Source organism: Phyllobates terribilis, unplaced genomic scaffold (assembly GCF_046119375.1).
Source record: "Phyllobates terribilis strain yellow unplaced genomic scaffold, ASM4611937v1 Scaffold_12__6_contigs__length_324123572, whole genome shotgun sequence".
Classification (NCBI taxonomy): Eukaryota; Metazoa; Chordata; class Amphibia; order Anura; family Dendrobatidae; genus Phyllobates; species Phyllobates terribilis.
This window is the reverse complement of record NW_027362772.1, coordinates 38,690,878-38,709,015: the sequence shown is the minus strand read 5'-3', so window position 1 is coordinate 38,709,015 and position 18,138 is coordinate 38,690,878. Positions and strand designations below refer to the sequence as shown.

Sequence of the window (18,138 nt, the reverse complement as noted above, 5' to 3'; positions counted from 1 at the left end):
CTGTGGTTTTCAGTTGCTGTTTGTTTGTGGGCCTCTGTCTGAAGTTTAGTCTTTAACAAGTGAAATGCATGCTCAATTGGGTTGAGATCAGATGACTTGGCCATTCAAGAATATTCCACTTCTTTGCTTTAATAAACTCCTGGGTTGCTTTGGCTTTATGTTTTGGGTCATTGTCCATCTGTAGTATGAAACAACGACCAATCAGTTTGGCTGCATGTGGCTGAATCTGAGCACACAGTATGGCTCTTAAGACATCAGAATTCATTCGGCTGTTTCTGTCCTGTGTCACATCATCAATAATCACTAGTGACCCAGTGCCACTGGCAGCCATGCATGCCCAAGCCTTCACACTGCCTCCGCAATGTTTTACAGATGATGTGGTATGCTTTGGATCATGAGCTGTACCACGCCTTTGCCATGCTTTTCTCTTTCCATCATTCTGGTAGAGGTTGATCTTGTTTTCATCTGTCCAAAGAATGTTCTTCCAGAACTGTGCTGGCTTTTTTAGATGTTTTTTAGTAAAGTCCAGTCTAGCCTTTTTGTTCTTGGTGCTTATGAGTGGCTTGCACCGTGCAGTGAACCCTCTGTATTTACTTTCAGTCTTCTCTTTATGGTAGATTTGGATATTGATACGCCTTCCTCCTGGAGAGTGTTGTTCACTTGGTTGGCTGTTGTGAAGGGGTTTCTCTTCACCATGGAGATTATTCTGCGATCATCCACCACTGTTGTCTTCCGTGGGCGCCCAGGTCTTTTTGCATTGATGAGTTCACCAGTGCTTTCTTTCTTTCTCAGGATCTACCAAACTGTCGATTTTGCCACTCCTAATATTGTAGCAATTTCTCGGTTGGTTTTTTTCTGTTTTTGCAGCTTAAGGATGGCTTGTTTCACCTGCATGGAGAGCTCCTTTGACCGCATGTTTACTTCACAGCAAAACCTTCCAAATGCAAGCACCACACCTCAAATCAACTCCAGGCCTTTTATCTGCTTAATTGAGAATGACATAACGAAGGGATTGCCCACACCTGTCCATGAAATAGCCTTGGAGTCAATTGTCCAATTACTTTTGGTCCCTTAAAAACAGGGTGGCACTTGTTAAGGAGCTGAAACTCCTAAACCCTTCATCCAATTTTAATGTGGATACCCTCAAATGAAAGTTGAAAGTCTGAACTTCAACTGCATCTGAATTGTTTTGTTTAAAATTCATTGTGGTAATGTCTAGAACAAAAATTAGAAAAATGTTATCTCTGTCCAAATATATATGGACCTAACTGTATTCACCTACACCTTGTCCCCGATGTTTTCCGCCCCTGCAAAAAATAAAAAACTAAAAAGACACCATATACTCACCTTACAGCTAATCCCCAAAGCCCATGATCACCTGTAATAAAATTTAAATAATAAAGCAACCTCATCCTCACCTGTCTGCCACAGTCTAAATAGCAAGAGTCCCACAAAGATCCCATGAACAGAATGGCCACATTGTAAAATATGTGATATATATATAATCTGTGCTTTGCGTGTGTACCTTACTGTTCATGTAATTTATTAATAAATGAGTACATTTCTGGGAAAAAATGGCGTGGGGTCCCCCGTAATTTTATTAACCAGCAGAGGGAAAACGGATAGCTGGGGCAGAGGTTTTTAGCCTGGGAAGGGGGTAATACCCATGGAGCTTCCCAAGCTACTAATATCAACCCCCAGCGGTATACTTAACCTTTACTTGCTATTGAAATGGGGGACCTCCAAAAAATAATGTAGGTCCCCCTATTTTAACAGCTAGCAAAGGCTATGAAGACAGCTGGGGGCTGATATTAATAACCTAGGAAGGGGTCATGAATATTGGCCCCCTCTGAGGCTAGAAACAGGAGCCCTCAGATGTCCCAGAAATAGCGCATTCTATTTTTTTCCCTCTCTTTCACTGACTCAATGAGTTGAATTGAGTTCAACTTATTGACGCAAGCATGGGAAAATACTTACCGCACATGCGCTGACCTCATTTGCCAGCAATAAGCTCAGTCTATTGCCGACAAATGAACAGAGCGGTCACATTTTACAATGTGGCCATTCTGTTCAAGGGATCTTCGTGGGACCCTCGCAATTTGGACTGCATTGGAAAGGTAAGAATGAGGTTGGTTTATTTTATTTTTATTACAGGTGATTATGGGCTTTGGGAATTAGCTCTAAGGTGAGTGTATGGAGTTTTTTTATTTTTTGCAGGGGCGGAGAACATCAGGGACAAATTGTAGGTGAGTATAATGGTTTTTTTTTATTTCAATATTTTTTTAGTAATTTTACCATTTTTTTATACTTTCAGCAGAGCAAAGACTCTGGCGGATGAGAGACTACTGCTCCCATCCATCGGTGCCTGCGCTCGCTGTTTCCTATGATAGTAGGCACTGGCTGATGGTGGTAGTAGTACCACCAGCCGGTGCCTATGACCCGCTGTAAGCTTTTTACCGCCACACCTGTCAGCATGATGCCACAGCGCCGACTGATGGTGGTAATAGTACCATCAGCTGACGCCTATGACCTGCAGTAAGCTATTTACTGCGGGTCACTGTCACATCTGTGGCATCATGCTGACACCTGTCAGCATGATGCTACAGTTCTCTGACCACAGTAATAGCATCACCGCCGATCAGAGCCTGTGTTTCCTGCGCGAGAAACACTCGAACCTGAACCCGAACATTATCAAGGACTTCCTGAGGAATTCCGTATTCGGGATCCGTGCCTGAACAGTAGGTGTTTGGTACGGACCCCGAACTTTGAAATTCAGGTTTGCCCATCACTAATACTCACCTTAATGCCTAATCCACTGAGGCCAATGTCCCCTGTAAAAAAACAAAAATAATAAACAGCCATATCCCTCACCTGTCCGATGTGAAAATAATCCATACTGTCCCACGCCATAATCCATCTGTGCAATATGTGGTTTTCAAAATTCACGGTGGCATAATGCGACCATTCATGCTGAAACGAGGGGAGAATGAGCTGCTGTGAGCGGGCCGATCAACTGCTGTGACCTCAATAAGCTCACCGCTAGCACCGTGAGAAAATTTTCAAGGTGCTTGCGCTGAGCTCAGTGAGATCAGCACTAGCAACATGAGAGAATTCTCATGGTGCTAGCGGTGGCCTTTAGGGATGACCCTTAAAGCACTTGCTGAAAAAAAAAGCTTGATTTCTCCATTCATGGTTCAAGAAGAGTGTAGAGGCTATAACTAAGCAGGTCTCTATGTGTCCTATTTATCTCTGTCAACAGTGTTGTATAGTCAAAACCACTGAAAATTTCCTTTAAAGGAGTTGACTGGTTTGGATGTAAATGGTCCACTGATGATATGTGATTTTGATACTGGTGGGGGATACAAATTATTAATACAGAGTCACTCATTCTACTGCTCCTTCACCCTGACTAAGGAAGAGATGTACCCAGTGGTTACATTCATATGGCCTAAAGTTCTCATACAATCTTAAAGGGGTTATCTGGTTCTTATACTGGAACCATATGCAATGATAGATGTAGAATAGGCATGCTTACTACTGATTTTTAATTACATCTTGTTTTTATTGTAGGGAAACCCAACCAAAGAGACTGGGACTAATTCAGTCTACTCAGAACCGGAGGACAACAACTCTTTTGGATATATGAACGTTGAGGACATACATTACGCCACCATTGATTTTTCAAAGCTGAAACCTAAAAATGCTCCAAAATACATTGATAATGAATATGAATAAATAAAAAAGCTTTTACACATGAGAAGATACCAAAAACTTGTCTAAATGAACAATAAATTGGCCCAAACTAATTTGGTGGAATATTTAAGCTTACCTGTCCGAAACTAATTGTGATGTCACAGCAGCTTATCTAAATGATCTATAGTTGTGATGTCACAAAATGTCCCCAGACTAAAGCTTGTGATGTCACAACTGCCTACCTAAGTGATCTACAGTCGTGATGTCACAAAATGTCACTGGACTAAAACAAGTGATGTCACAGCAGCCTACCTACAATTATGATGTCATAGAATGTCACTGGACTTAACCTGCTGTAAAATCACAAGTGAATTTACCTAAGAAACCTACAGTCATGATGTCACAGAATGTGAATGAGGTAAAACTTGTGATGTCACCACAGCTTACCTAAGGGATTTATAGTCGTGATGTCACAAAAAGTCGCTGGACTAAAACCAGTGATGTCACAGCAGCCTAACTACAATTGAGATGTCAAAGAATGTCAGTGGACTTAATCTGACTTGTGATGTCACAGTAGGTTATCCTGAGATCTACAGTCGTGATGTCACATAATGTCACCAGATGAAACTTTATTATGTCACAGAATCCTACATTTTGGGAACTTACTTCTGATGTCACAGCAAATTACCTGATGGAAACACATTAATGATGTCACAGCATATTACCTGTCTGAGATCCACTTGTGATGTCACTTCTGTTTACCTAACTTTAACCCACTCATGATATCATAAAAGCTGATACTAGTTTAATTAAAAGGAAAAAAGTAGTTTGGTACCGTGTTAGCCAGTTGAAAAAAGATTGCTCTCAGTGGGAAAAACAAGATAATCTTGTAGTTATGATACCTTTGAATGGCTGGCAAAAATAAATGATGTAAGCTTTCGGGACTAATTAAGTCCCTTCCTCAGGCATGATATGGCAAGATATATGATGAAACACAAATATATCCACACAAAGAAAGGAAAAAAAGAAGGAAAAAAAGGAAAAGCAGATGCATGGCTTAATAAATTGATATTTAAATAAAAAAACAAACTGAGCTTGGAGAGTGAGTCCTTAATTGGATTGGATTAGTGGTGTGAAAGTTTTATGGTCCCAATATCCAAGTAAGATCATTGGCCTGGTGCCCTCACTGTTTCTGCAGTAGATTTCTCAGATTTTGTAGTGAGACATAAATCCTCCTGACAGATTTATTCCTGTGTGGAGGGTGTGAAAGACCCTAATCAGTTTGTATTCCCAGACCCTTAAATGTTTTTGTGATTTAAAGCTGCCTTTCAATATGACAACTTTCATATTGTTAATGTTGTGTCCTGGACCACAAATGTTTGGCCACCGGTACCTGAGTTTTTTTTTATCTGCAATCGTTTGGCGATGAGACCTCATCCTTGTTCTCAGTTTCTGTCCTGTTTCTTCCACATAGAGACCCCCAATAGGACATATAGTACACAGAATTAAGTACACCACATTGGAAGAGGAACATGTGAATGTCCCGGGAATCTTATATTCCTGCTGTGTGTTGGGAATCTGTATCCTGTCTTTGGTTTCTACATGGGTGTAGGTTTTGAAGCTCTTCATATTGCAAGGAAAAGTTCCTCTTGGTGTATCTGAGGGCATTGAACTTCAGATCATGATGTTTCTTAAATTTGGAGGTTGCCTGTAGCACAGCAAGGGAGGGTCTTTGAATATTGTTTTTAGCCGGTCACCTTGTGTAGGATGTGGTGAAGTATTTTAGCACTTTTTCTCAGTACCTCAAGCTGTAGCTTGTAGGTCACCACCAGAGGCACACAATTATTTTCCTCTTTTTCTCTGTACTGAAGTAACTGACTTCAAGGGATCCTTGTGGCTCTAATGATCTGGTCATCAATGGAGGTGGGGTGGTTTCCTTGGTTTAAAAATGTATTTTTAAGATGGGTTAAGTTTTCATCCCTCTCCGTTGGACTGAAACAGATCCGATTATATCCAAGGGCCTGGCTGTAAGCGATGGACTTTTTAATGTGTCATATATTTGTGTTTCTTCATATACCTTGCCATATCATACCTGAGGAAGGGACCTAAGTTGTGCCGAAAGCTTGCCTCGTAACATCATTTATTTTGGTTAAAAGGTATCATAACTACAAGATTATCTTGTTTAACTAAAACACATTAGTAGCGACACATTGACCAATTTGAAAGTCTTATAATGTCACAGTAGTTTACTTTAAGGAAACACAATTGTGATGCCTCAGTCACAGACCATCTTAATTGTGGCTTTTTAGAAAATAGAAACTTAGATTTGATCTAATAGAGGGAAGGAAACAGTAGGGCACATACTGTTGGTCTTCATCTCCTTCTACATATAAATTAGCTACATGCGGCTGTTAAGAATGAAACTCTATTTATGAATTTTTTTTTAAAATATTTTTGTTAATCCCCTTCCTCTAGAAACAGTATAAGTAATGACCGAATACATAAAAAATGATTCTAATCTATCACAATCCACAATAAAAAGGGAAGATTTTGTATACATTCATTTACGTTGTCTGTAAGTAAAAGTGAATGTTATCTTAAGGGCAATATTATACACTAAGAAAAAAATAATCTAGAAAAAATGTTGAGTCACAGTCTGCTTTGTTCTCCAGTGATAAGTAATGTATGTACACAGTGACTACACCAGCAGAATAGTGAGTGCAGCTCTGGAGGATATTAAAGGATGCAACTCAGGATTAGAGATGAGCGGTGTTCGACTACAACTGTTTGCCAATCTCAAATTCGATCTGTTTTGGGCGGTGTTCGAGTCGTTCGACGAACGCGAACGATTTGCAAAAAATTCGGCTGTTCGAGGTTATGTACGATAACTGTTCGTGCACCAAAAGCGTGTCCTGCAAGTCTGGCGCTATTTAGAGCACCAATCATGCAGGGATTGTCTGCCACTCACTGTAATGCCACAGCCATGGTGGTTGTGGCTAGTGTTGAGCCACCCCCGTAGTGTTCGAGTTCGGTTCGGTTCGTCGAACACCCGTGTGTTCGTCGAACTGTTCATCGAACACCTTCGAACACCGTTAAAACCAATGGCAGGCAAACAAAAACACATAGAAACACATAGAAAACACCTTCAAAGGTGTCCAAAAGCTGACAAACTGCTCAGAAGACACAACTAACACATGGAAAAGTGACAAGTACATATAGTCATGAGAAAAGAAAAGAGGTGGAGGAGTAAAAGGAGGGGGAGACACAGATATAGGCATGTCATGCCCTTCTAAAATCCAAAAAGTGAGAAGCCGACACGTTCAGTCCGCTCCTGCCCGTGCCACCTCCGTGTCGCCGGGTTTGTGCCAGAGCCGCGGTGAACCCTGACGGCCAGCCCCCCTCTCCCAATACTGGTGCCTGTCCGCTGGTGGGTCGAGCGAGCCCTCCTGTGGTGGAGGCAGCTCTAAGCTTTTAATTTAAATTGTCTCTCTAATTTGAATGAATACACTTTAAATCCATTTACAAGGATCTATTGGAGGGCAAGTCTCATGCCAGCAGCCGCGTAATTCCAGCTCCAGTAACGTCCACTAAAGCTGCTGCAGTTAAAAAGCTTTTATAAGGATCGAGCTCGGCTGTCCACCGCAAGGCATCCTACTGCCAGTCCCAGCCCCTATGCCTTGGGGTGCCTCCTGATGCTCTTCACTGAGTATCCCGTGGTCCCGAAGCATTTCCTTTGAAAAAATTAAGTGTCCAAACTACAGGTGGTGTAGCTTGCTTAACAGCCGGGATAATCTGCTGACTAGCAGACACTGCTACTAGGCACAAAGTATTTCCTGGACTAGATGCAGTTAAAAATTTGTAATTAGATACTCTCGTTGGATGCTGAGAAAGCATTCCATAGAGTCTCCTTGCACGCCATATATGATTCTCTTAAAAAGCTTGGGGTAGGGATCTAGGGGACCCTTTTATAGCCAAAATCACGGCCCTGTATCGCAATACGTCACCTAGGCTGAAGATAAATGGAACTGTAGCACCCTGAGGGCTCGGTTGCTACAGAGGTATTGCACCTCACCCAGAGGTGTGATATCTCACTCTCAGGTAAGGATGGAGTGTGGATCAGGACCCGACACCTGCATGCATTACACCACATTGCCGTGGGGCAGGGCGACCAATATGCCCCTGAGATGGGCACGACAGTCCCTGTCCCTGGCTGGAGTGGGGGGATGGAACACTGAGGAAGGGGAACCCTGTAGTGCAGGAGCAGGGAGGAAGCAGTTCCTGGGTGCATTGAGAAGGGAGTAAAAAAGGTGGGCACCATCTTAGTTCAGTGCAGAGAAGTCTGAGCAGAAGTGGCAGGGAGCAGGGGCTCTGCATGAGCTCTGCTCCGGAGGCGGGCCTAGTAACAGAGGCCCAGGCCTGGAAGAGGGAGAAGGAAGGAAGAGGAGTGGAGAAGGCTCCAGGAACGAGGAACGAAGGGATCCCAGGGGTGCGGACGGGCGAGTCGCCACCGCACGCCCGAATCCACCTGCATGGAGGGGTCAGGCCAAAGGGGGAGACCGGTCCCCGAAACTAGTGGAGGCAGGAAACGACCCTCAGCTAGAAACCGGAGGCTGTGACATTTTATGTGGTGCAGCCCCTCGCTACACCCGCTAGGAGGGCAGCACATAGGGTCAGGGAAACTGGCGCCAAGTTTACCAAGAGGAGGCCCGAGGCAGCCGGACAGAAGGGTTGGTAAGAAAGGCCAGACAAAGGACACACAAAGGGGGTCCTGTGAAGCGCTCCAAAGTTATGGTGAGCACAGTACGACGTGGGCAGCCGTTACCTGCAGACGTGGTCTGGATAATAAGAACTGTGAGTAAAGGCCCTGGACTGCATCACTGACTCCGTGTCGTTACTGCTGCTGCCCTGCACCATCACCCCCATCCTCCGCATACACTGCCCTGAGGCTATACTCCTCCCGTGGGGAGTTATGCTACGCTCTGCTGCACCCACAACACCAGCCTCAGCGGTCTGCCCTGCAGCGGCGGTTCACTCTGACCGCAATCCACGGGTGGCGTAGTCGGACATTTAAACATCAAAACCACATAAATAGTTCCGCCACTGGTTTGACCACCCTGAGCCACGGAACCCGGTCGCCGCCACGAAGACTACAACCACCAGCATCCACCAAAAAGGGTCCGGCTCCGGGTGTCCCAAGGCCCAGGGGGTGCATCAGAACATTTTCATCACCTTTCACAATCACCAATGGGACAAGGCAGGGATGTCCTCTGTCCCCTCTCTTATACATCCTAGTGACGGAGCACCTGCTCTCATCAATTCGCCATAACCCCAATATTAGGTGGATTGAGGTGGGAGGCACCGAGTACAAGTGCTCTCTATTTGCTGATGATGTCCTAGTATATATCACTCAATCACATATATCCATCCATGCTGTTATGGCTGAAATAGATCACTTTGTTACATGGTCAAATTTTAAAATCAATGCAGCGAAGTCTGAGGCCCTCGATGTCTCCCTCCCCAAATCCATATAGGATTCCATCCAGTCCAACTTTCCCTTTGCCTGGCCCTCACAGGGTATCAAATACTTATTAAATCCTATTCATAGAGACCTCTCCCATCTATGTTATCTTAATTTTGGGCCCTTTATTGAACAACTCCATACAGACCACGGTTGGCAAGTTAGAACTGTAAGATTCACTACGTGAAGCACTGGTGTTTTGTGGAAAAGCACATGTACACTGTGTTCCAAATTATTATGCAAAAAGTGTTTAGGAGTGATAAGGGAAGAATTTGTTTGTTTGTCAGTTAAACTCATTGATGGTAATGTGTGTCAGGGCTCTTTATATCACTGTAAGCAATTGCAGACACCTGTGCTAATTAGTTTGGCAGGTGTGTCCAATGAAAGGCAAGACTACTTAAGAAGGCTGTCTCACATTATTAAGCAGCCTACATTTTCTGCCAAAATGGGAAAGAAAAAGGATGTGTCGGCTGCTGAGAAGCAACAAATTGTGGAGTGTTTAGGTCAAGGCATGACTACAATCAACATTGTGCGATGATCAGGATGAAGTGTCTTGGCAATCAAGAAGTATGTAGCTGATTCACAGTACACACGTGTGCGTGCTGATAAGGGCAAATTGAGGACTCTTTCCTACAGGCAATTACGTCAGGTTAAAAGAGCAGCGGCAAAAAAGCCTTGTCATAGCAGCAGACAAGTTTTTGAAGCTGCTGGTGCCTCCAACGTCCCCCGAACAACAAGATGCAGGGTCCTTCAGAGGTTTGCAGCTGTGCATATGCCATCCTGTCGACCTCCTCTATCCACTTCACACAAGCAGAAACGGCTCCAGTGGGCCAAACATTACATGAAGACTGATTTCAAAACTGTTTTGTTCACGGATGAGTGCCGTGCAGCGCTCGATGGTCCAGATGGATGGAGTGGAGGATGGCTGGTTGATGGACACCCCACGCAAACACGGCTACAGCGCCAACAAGGAGGAGGTGGAGTAATGTTTTGGGCTGGAATCATGGGGAGAGAGATTGTCGGCCCCTTTAGGATCCCTGAAGGCGCTAAAGATGAACTCCATAATGTATGTGGATTTTCTCAAACAGCACTTCCTGCCATGGTTCAAGAAGAAGAACCATGTATTTCACAGCAAGATCATTTTTTTGCATGATAATGCACCATCTCATGCTGCACATAAAACATCTGCATCTCTGGCTGATATGGGCATAAAAGGGGACAAACTTATGGTGTGACCCCCATGCTTCCCTGACCTCAACCCCATTGAGAACCTCTGGAGCATCATCAAAAGGAGTGTCTATGATGGCGGGAGACAGTTCACATCTAAGCAACAGCTCTGGGAGGGTATTCTGTCCTCATGCAAAACAATTGAAGCAGAAACCATCCAAAACCTGACAATTTCAATGGACGAGAGAGTTCAGAAGCTCCTTTCGAACAAGGGGTCCTATGTGAAAATCTAACATCACCTAGAATAAAGTTTTGAGTTGAAAACTGTTTGATTTCAGTTTCTAATAACCTGCTAATGCTTATAATTTCAAAAATGACCATTTTTTTGGTCTTTATTAAAATGAAAAGGTTGATCGAAAAGTTTGGGGGATCTAAGAGTGTGGCAACCCAGTAGTCATGATTACTTCGAATTCTGACAATATGAGGGTCATGTTGCAGGTAGTGCAGCAAGAAGGCACTTATGTGTCTTGCGCATCTCGGAGCCCCAAAATTATTTTCCGGGCTAGATGCAGCTAAATATTATTATTAATTTTAAATCTGGTGGAGCTTAGTATAGATGGGCTAATAGGATCAGTGCTGCACACTGCTACAAAGCCCAAATTATTTTCCAGTCAAGATACAGATAAACATGATTAGTAGTTTGAAAGCTTAAAACAGTTGGTAGGGTGATTTTAACCAATCATCAAGCTTTTACTCTCCCCAGGATGACACAGGGGTAGAAAAGTCGTTTCGGATCCATGATTTGTTCATCTTTATGAACGTGAGTCTGTCTACATTATCAGTGGAGAGCCGCGTGCGCTTATCTGTCAGCACACCACCAGCAGCGCTGAACACACGTTCAGACAGAACGCTGGCTGCGGGGCATGACAAGATCTCCAAGGCGTAAGTGGCTAGCTCCGGCCATTTATCCAGATTGGAAGCCCAAAAAGAGCAAGGGTCCAGTGACACAGTCATGGCTTCAATGTTTACTTGGAGATACTCCTGTACCATCGTCTCTAGGCGTTGACTATGTGTCAGACTTCTTGTCTCCTGTGGCCTTGCAAAGGATGGGCTAAAAAAGTGGTGAAATGATTGCGCAAAATTGATGTTACCAGCAGATACTGTGGTTCTGTTACGGTTTGAGTGCTGAACACTTGACGGTCCCACGGTTGGCAAGTTGGAACTGTGAGATTCACTACGTGCACCACTGGTGTTTTGTGGAAAAGCACATGTAAGATTCTGCAACAGTCTCTGCTGATACTCCTGCATGCGTGCATCCCTTTCTATGGCAGGAATAATTTCTGCAAATTTACTTTTGTACCGGGGATCTAACAGTGTGGCAACCCAGTAGTCAGGATTATTTCTAATTCTCACAATTCGAGGGTCATGTTGCAGGTAGTGCAGCAAGAAGGCACTCATGTGTGTTGCGCATCCAGGAGCACCAAGTCCCTGTTGTGTTGGTGGCGAGGTAACAATCATGCTTCCTTCCTCTGTCCTCTTCCCCCAACCTCGCACAACAGAAATATGATCAAGGTCTCCCTCATCTGATGAGTCTTCCATCAGTTCGTCCTCCACTTCTTCCTGGGCTCCTGCACCTTCCTCACTAGTTTGGCTGCTACCATGCGCCCTGGTAAAACCATCTCCCCCACCCTCACATGCCTGCCGCCTTGGTGCTGCCGACCGTCTGGACCTTGCAGATGTTAGCCCTTCCGCATACAACTCCTCCTCCTCTACTTCCTCCACCTCCTCTTGTGCCACCACCTGACTCCGAATTCTGTTTAACATGTGCTCCAGCATGTAAATCACCGGAATAGTCATGCTGATAATGGCATCGTCAGCACTAAACATCTTCGTCGCCATTTCAAAACTGTGCAGAAGGGTGCATAGGTCCCTGATCTGAGACCACTCCTCCAGCGTGATTTGCCCCACCTCCGGATCTCGTTGGCCCAGGCTATACGTCAGAACGTATTGCACCAGGGCTTGTCGGTGCTGCCACAGTCGCTGCAACATGTGCAGAGTTGAATTCCACCGGGTAGGCACATTGCATTTTAGCCGGTGAAGTGGCAGGCCCAACGACTTCTGTAGAGATGTAAGTCGCTGAGCTGCGGGATGCGAATGGCGGAAGTGAGCACACAGCGACCGTGCCCTCTGCAGAAGGCCATCTAGTCTGGGATAGTGGGCTAAAAATTGCAGGACAACCAGGTTCAACACGTGAGGCATACAAGGCACGTGTGTGACATTGCCCCGGCGAAGGGCCGCACCCAGGTTTGCAGCATTGTCGCACACGGCCTTCCCTGGTTTCAGGTCCAGTGGAGACAACCATTCATGAAATTGGTTCTCCAGAGCTGACCACAACTCCTCAGCTGTGTGACTCACATTTCCCAGACATTTCAAAGCAAAAACCGCCTGATGACGTTGAGCCCTACTGCCAGCATAGTAAGGAGGTGTGCAGGATCCCTTCTGCGCAGTTAGAAAGCTTGTGGCATGACCAGACAGGCTTTGGGTGCAGGTGGAAGACCGAGAGGAGGTTGAGGAGGCAGAAGCAGTGGAGGAACTTTGACATAAAGAGGATTGACGCACAACTCGTGGGGATGGCAAGACTTGGACAGCAGCCCCTTGTCCTGCTGTCACCATAGTTACCCAGTGCCCAGTCAGCGACATGTAACGCCCCTGTCCATGCCTACTCGTCCAAGTGTCTGTGGTGAAATGCACCCTGTCACACACAGAGTTTCTCAAAGAAGCGGTGATGTTGTGTGCGACATGCTGGTGGAGCGCAGGCACACCTTTCTTTGAGAAGTAGTGCCGACTGGGCATCTGGTACTGGGGCACTGCGACGGACATAAGGTCTCGAAAATCCTCTGTGTCCACCAGGCGGAAAGGCAGCATTTCTGTAGCCAAGAGCTTGTAGATGGTGAAATTCAACCTCTTAGCTTTCTCATGGCTAGGAGGAAATGGTCTTTTACTTGTCCACATCTGAGGGACCGAGGGCTGGCTATTGTGCTTAGACGGGGTTGATAAGGGTGTCCCCGGCAAACTGCCGGTCTGTGAGGAAGATGCAGGCGGACATGTTAGGTTGCCTTGATCCAAAGGTGGTGCTATCGATGTCGGACAGCGCTCAACACCAGCTGGTGTTACCACCTCCAAAGAAAATGATGACCTGCCAATCACGCTGGCTGTTGCGGGTAAAGAGGTGGCAGGTCTGCGCCCCAAAACAGGTGTGACTGCTGTCCCCCCAGTCACAGAGGATGAAGAGGCCGCGGATGCACAAGATATGGCAGACGGTGGTTGGCCCGGCCGGCTAGGCCGCATTGTAGCACACTGAGCTTCCCACTGCAACTTATGCTTCTTGTCCATGTGCCGGTTCATGCATGAAGTACTCAAACTATGTATTTTTTGGCCTCTACTTAGCTTTTGCTGACAAATGTTACAGATAACACGAGTTGGGTCATCTTTATCGATCTGAAAAAATGCCCAGGCTATGCAAGGCTTAGCACCCATGCGACCTGAAGAGCCACCACGACTTGTGGTGAGAGGCAGAGTTGTGTTTGAGGATGCAGTTGTTGACGTGCTTCCAGTACTACGTCTCTGTCCAGGAAGGCGCAACCTGACCTCGTCGTCACTAACATCTTCCTCCACCTCCTCTGCTGACCTCATCTCTTGGCTGACTGTGGGTTGACAGTAAGTGGGATCTCCAACCTCATCATCATCACCCTGTGCGTTATCAAACCCGTCGTCCTCAGAGCCAACCTGTTCCTGCCCTGACAAAAAACTAAAGTTGTCGCTCCAATCAGGTATTTGAGTCTCATCATCGTCTTCCTCATTGTCTCCACCAACAGGAGTTACAGTTTGGGAATGAGGGTCTACATTATGGTCAGAACCTTCTGCGTCTGGTCCTGGATCCGATTCATAAAGATTCTGGGCATCAGTGCAGATCATTTCCTCGTCTGGATTCACAGAAGCGCTGGAGTCGACCTCTGATTCCCAGGCTATAGTATAAGTAAACAGCTCTGCAGACTCAACCATCTGTTCTACCTCATACTCAGACGGGCAGCTGGAGATTTGGGAGCTGTGAGGAAGCAAGTGCGATTGGGGTGACACCTTTGAGGACTGGAGTATTTGTGATGTTGAAGTTGATGTGGAGGAGAGCCCACTTAAAGGAGCACTTGATATCCGTTGAAGCACCTGCTGTTTTTGTGCCTCATCTGGAATTTGTAGCTATTAGCGTGGCCGTAAGAAAGGGATCTTATCACATTGTCAGCTAAAAGAAGTAGACATTTTAGTTTGGCTGGAAGATGGTCTTTCTTCTGCAGATGTTACTGTTGCTTTAACACCTACCCCACGGACACAACCTTTTTTCCCCTTCCCAACACGCCTATTCCCCTTTCCACCAGCAGCAGGCCTTTTTCCACTCATTTTGGTGGTTAACTAATTCACAACTCTGGAGTTGTTTGCACAAAAAAACAATGGATGGGAACCGAGCAGAGCTGAGTGGCCAAACTGTGGTATTAGGCCAAAACTTTTGGCTGGGTTAGATGCAGAAAAAAATTATATTCAATTTGCAACCTGATGGAGGTCAGTATAGATGGACTAATAGAACAAGTCCCACACACAGCTAGAAGCCCAAATATTTTTTCAGAGGTAGATGCAGAAAAAAATTATATTCAGTTTGCAACCTGATGGAGGTCTGTATAGATGGATTAGTAGAACAAGTCCCATACACAGCTAGAAGCCCAATATTTTTTCAGAGGTAGATGCAGAAAAAAAATATATTCAGTTTGCAACCTGATGGAGGTCAGTATAGATGGACTAATAGAGAAAGTTCCACACACTGCTAGAAGGCCAAATATTTTTTCAGAGCTAGATGCAGACAAAAAATTATTTTTAATTTGCAACCTGATGGAGGTCAGTATAGATGGACTAATAGAGAAAGTCCCACAAACTGCTAGAAGGCCAAATATTTTTTCAGAGCTGGATGCAGATAAAAATTATTTTTAATTTGCAACCTGATGGAGGTCAGTACAGATGGACTAAAAGAGAAAGTCCCACACACTGCTAGAAGGCCAATATTTTTTCAGAGCTAGATGAAGAAAAAAATTATATTCAGTTTGCAACCTGATGGAGGTCAGTATAGATGGACTAATAGAACAAGTCCCACACACAGCTAGAAGCCCAAATATTTTTTCAGAGGTAGATGCAGATAAAAATTATTTTTAATTTGCAACCTGATGGAGGTCAGTATAGATGGACTAATAGAGAAAGTCCCACACACTGCTAGAAGGCCAAATATTTTTTCAGAGCTAGATGCAGACAAAAATTTTTTTTCAGTTTGCAACCTGATGGAGGTCAGTATAGATGGACTAATAGAACAAGTCCCACACACAGGTAGAAGCCCAAATATTTTTTCAGAGGTAGATGCAGAAAAAAATTATATTCAGTTTGCAACCTGATGGAGGTCTGTATAGATGGATTAATAGAACAAGTCCCACACACAGCTAGAAGCCCAATATTTTTTCAGAGGTAGATGCAGAAAAAAAAATATATTCAGTTTGCAACCTGATGGAGGTCAGTATAGATGGACTAATAGAGAAAGTCCCACACACTGCTAGAAGGCCAAATATTTTTTCAGAGCTAGATGCAGACAAAAAATTATTTTTAATTTGCAACCTGATGGAGGTCAGTATAGATGGACTAATAGAGAAAGTCGCACACACTGCTAGAAGGCCAAATATTTTTTCAGAGCTGGATGCAGATAAAAATTATTTTTAATTTGCAACCTGATGGAGGTCAGAATAGATGGACTAATAGAGGAAGTCCCACACACTGCTAGAAGGCCAAATATTTTTTCAGAGCTAGATGCAGAAAAAAATTATATTCAGTTTGCAACCTGATGGAGGTCTGTATAGATGGATTAATAGAACAAGTCCCACACACAGCTAGAAGCCCAATATTTTTTCAGAGGTAGATGCAGAAAAAAAATATATTCAGTTTGCAACCTGATGGAGGTCAGTATAGATGGACTAATAGAGAAAGTCCCACACACTGCTAGAAGGCCAAATATTTTTTCAGAGCTAGATGCAGACAAAAAATTATTTTTAATTTGCAACCTGATGGAGGTCAGTATAGATGGACTAATAGAGAAAGTCCCACACACTGCTAGAAGGCCAAATATTTTTTCAGAGCTGGATGCAGATAAAAATTATTTTTAATTTGCAACCTGATGGAGGTCAGTATAGATGGACAAATAGAGAAAGTCCCACACACTGCTAGAAGGCCAAATATTTTTTCAGAGGTAGATGCAGAAAAAAAATATATTCAGTTTGCAACCTGATGGAGGTCAGTATAGATGGACTAATAGAGAAAGTCCCACACACTGCTAGAAGGCCAAATATTTTTTCAGAGCTAGATGCAGACAAAAAATTATTTTTAATTTGCAACCTGATGGAGGTCAGTATAGATGGACTAATAGAGAAAGTCCCACACACTGCTAGAAGGCCAAATATTTTTTCAGAGCTGGATGCAGATAAAAATTATTTTTAATTTGCAACCTGATGGAGGTCAGTATAGATGGACTAATAGAGGAAGTCCCACACACTGCTAGAAGGCCAAATATTTTTTCAGAGCTAGATGCAGAAAAAAATTATATTCAGTTTGCAACCTGATGGAGGTCTGTATAGATGGATTAATAGAACAAGTCTCACACACAGCTAGAAGCCCAATATTTTTTCAGAGGTAGATGCAGAAAAAAAATATATTCAGTTTGCAACCTGATGGAGGTCAGTATAGATGGACTAATAGAGAAAGTCCCACACACTGCTAGAAGGCCAAATATTTTTTCAGCGCTAGATGCAGACAAAAAATTATTTTTAATTTGCAACCTGATGGAGGTCAGTATAGATGGACTAATAGAGAAAGTCCCACACACTGCTAGAAGGCCAAATATTTTTTCAGAGCTGGATGCAGATAAAAATTATTTTTAATTTGCAACCTGATGGAGGTCAGTATAGATGGACTAATAGAGAAAGTCCCACACACTGCTAGAAGGCCAAATATTTTTTCAGAGGTAGATGCAGAAAAAAAATATATTCAGTTTGCAACCTGATGGAGGTCAGTATAGATGGACTAATAGAGAAAGTCCCACACACTGCTAGAAGGCCAAATATTTTTTCAGAGCTAGATGCAGACAAAAAATTATTTTTAATTTGCAACCTGATGGAGGTCAGTATAGATGGACTAATAGAGAAAGTCCCACATACTGCTAGAAGGCCAAATATTTTTTCAGAGCTAGATGCAGAAAAAAATTATATTCAGTTTGCAACCTGATGGAGGTCAGTATAGATGGACTAATAGAACAAGTCCCACACACAGCTAGAAGCCCAAATATTTTTTCAGAGCTGGATGCAGATAAAAATTATTTTTAATTTGCAACCTGATGGAGGTCAGTATAGATGGACTAATAGAGAAAGTCCCACACACTGCTAGAAGGCCAAATATTTTTTCAGAGCTAGATGCAGACAAAAAATTATTTTAAGTTTGCAACCTGATGGAGGTCAGTATAGATGGACTAATAGAAGAAGTCCCACACACAGCTAGAAGCCCAATATTTTTTCAGAGGTAGATGCAGAAAAAATTATATTCAGTTTGCAACCTGATGGAGGTCAGTATAGATGGACTAATAGAGAAAGTCCCACACACTGCTAGAAGGCCAAATATTTTTTCAGAGC

At 43.9% G+C, this 18,138-nt stretch overlaps 1 protein-coding gene across 2 annotated transcripts in view; it reads left to right on the top strand.

The window, feature by feature from the left end:
- LOC141172005 (sialic acid-binding Ig-like lectin 13) overlaps positions 1-6,291 on the top strand; it is a 157,054-nt gene extending 150,763 nt beyond the window's left edge. Inside the window, exon 10 of one of the 2 annotated variants that reach the window (XM_073655769.1) lies at positions 3,571-6,291. In XM_073655769.1, the coding sequence (XP_073511870.1) occupies positions 3,571-3,735 (165 nt within the window). In that variant the 3' untranslated portion in view covers positions 3,736-6,291. The remainder of the gene's footprint in view (positions 1-3,570) is intronic. The other variant, XM_073655768.1, reaches the window with a different exon arrangement.
- Positions 6,292-18,138: the final 11,847 nt, after the last annotated feature.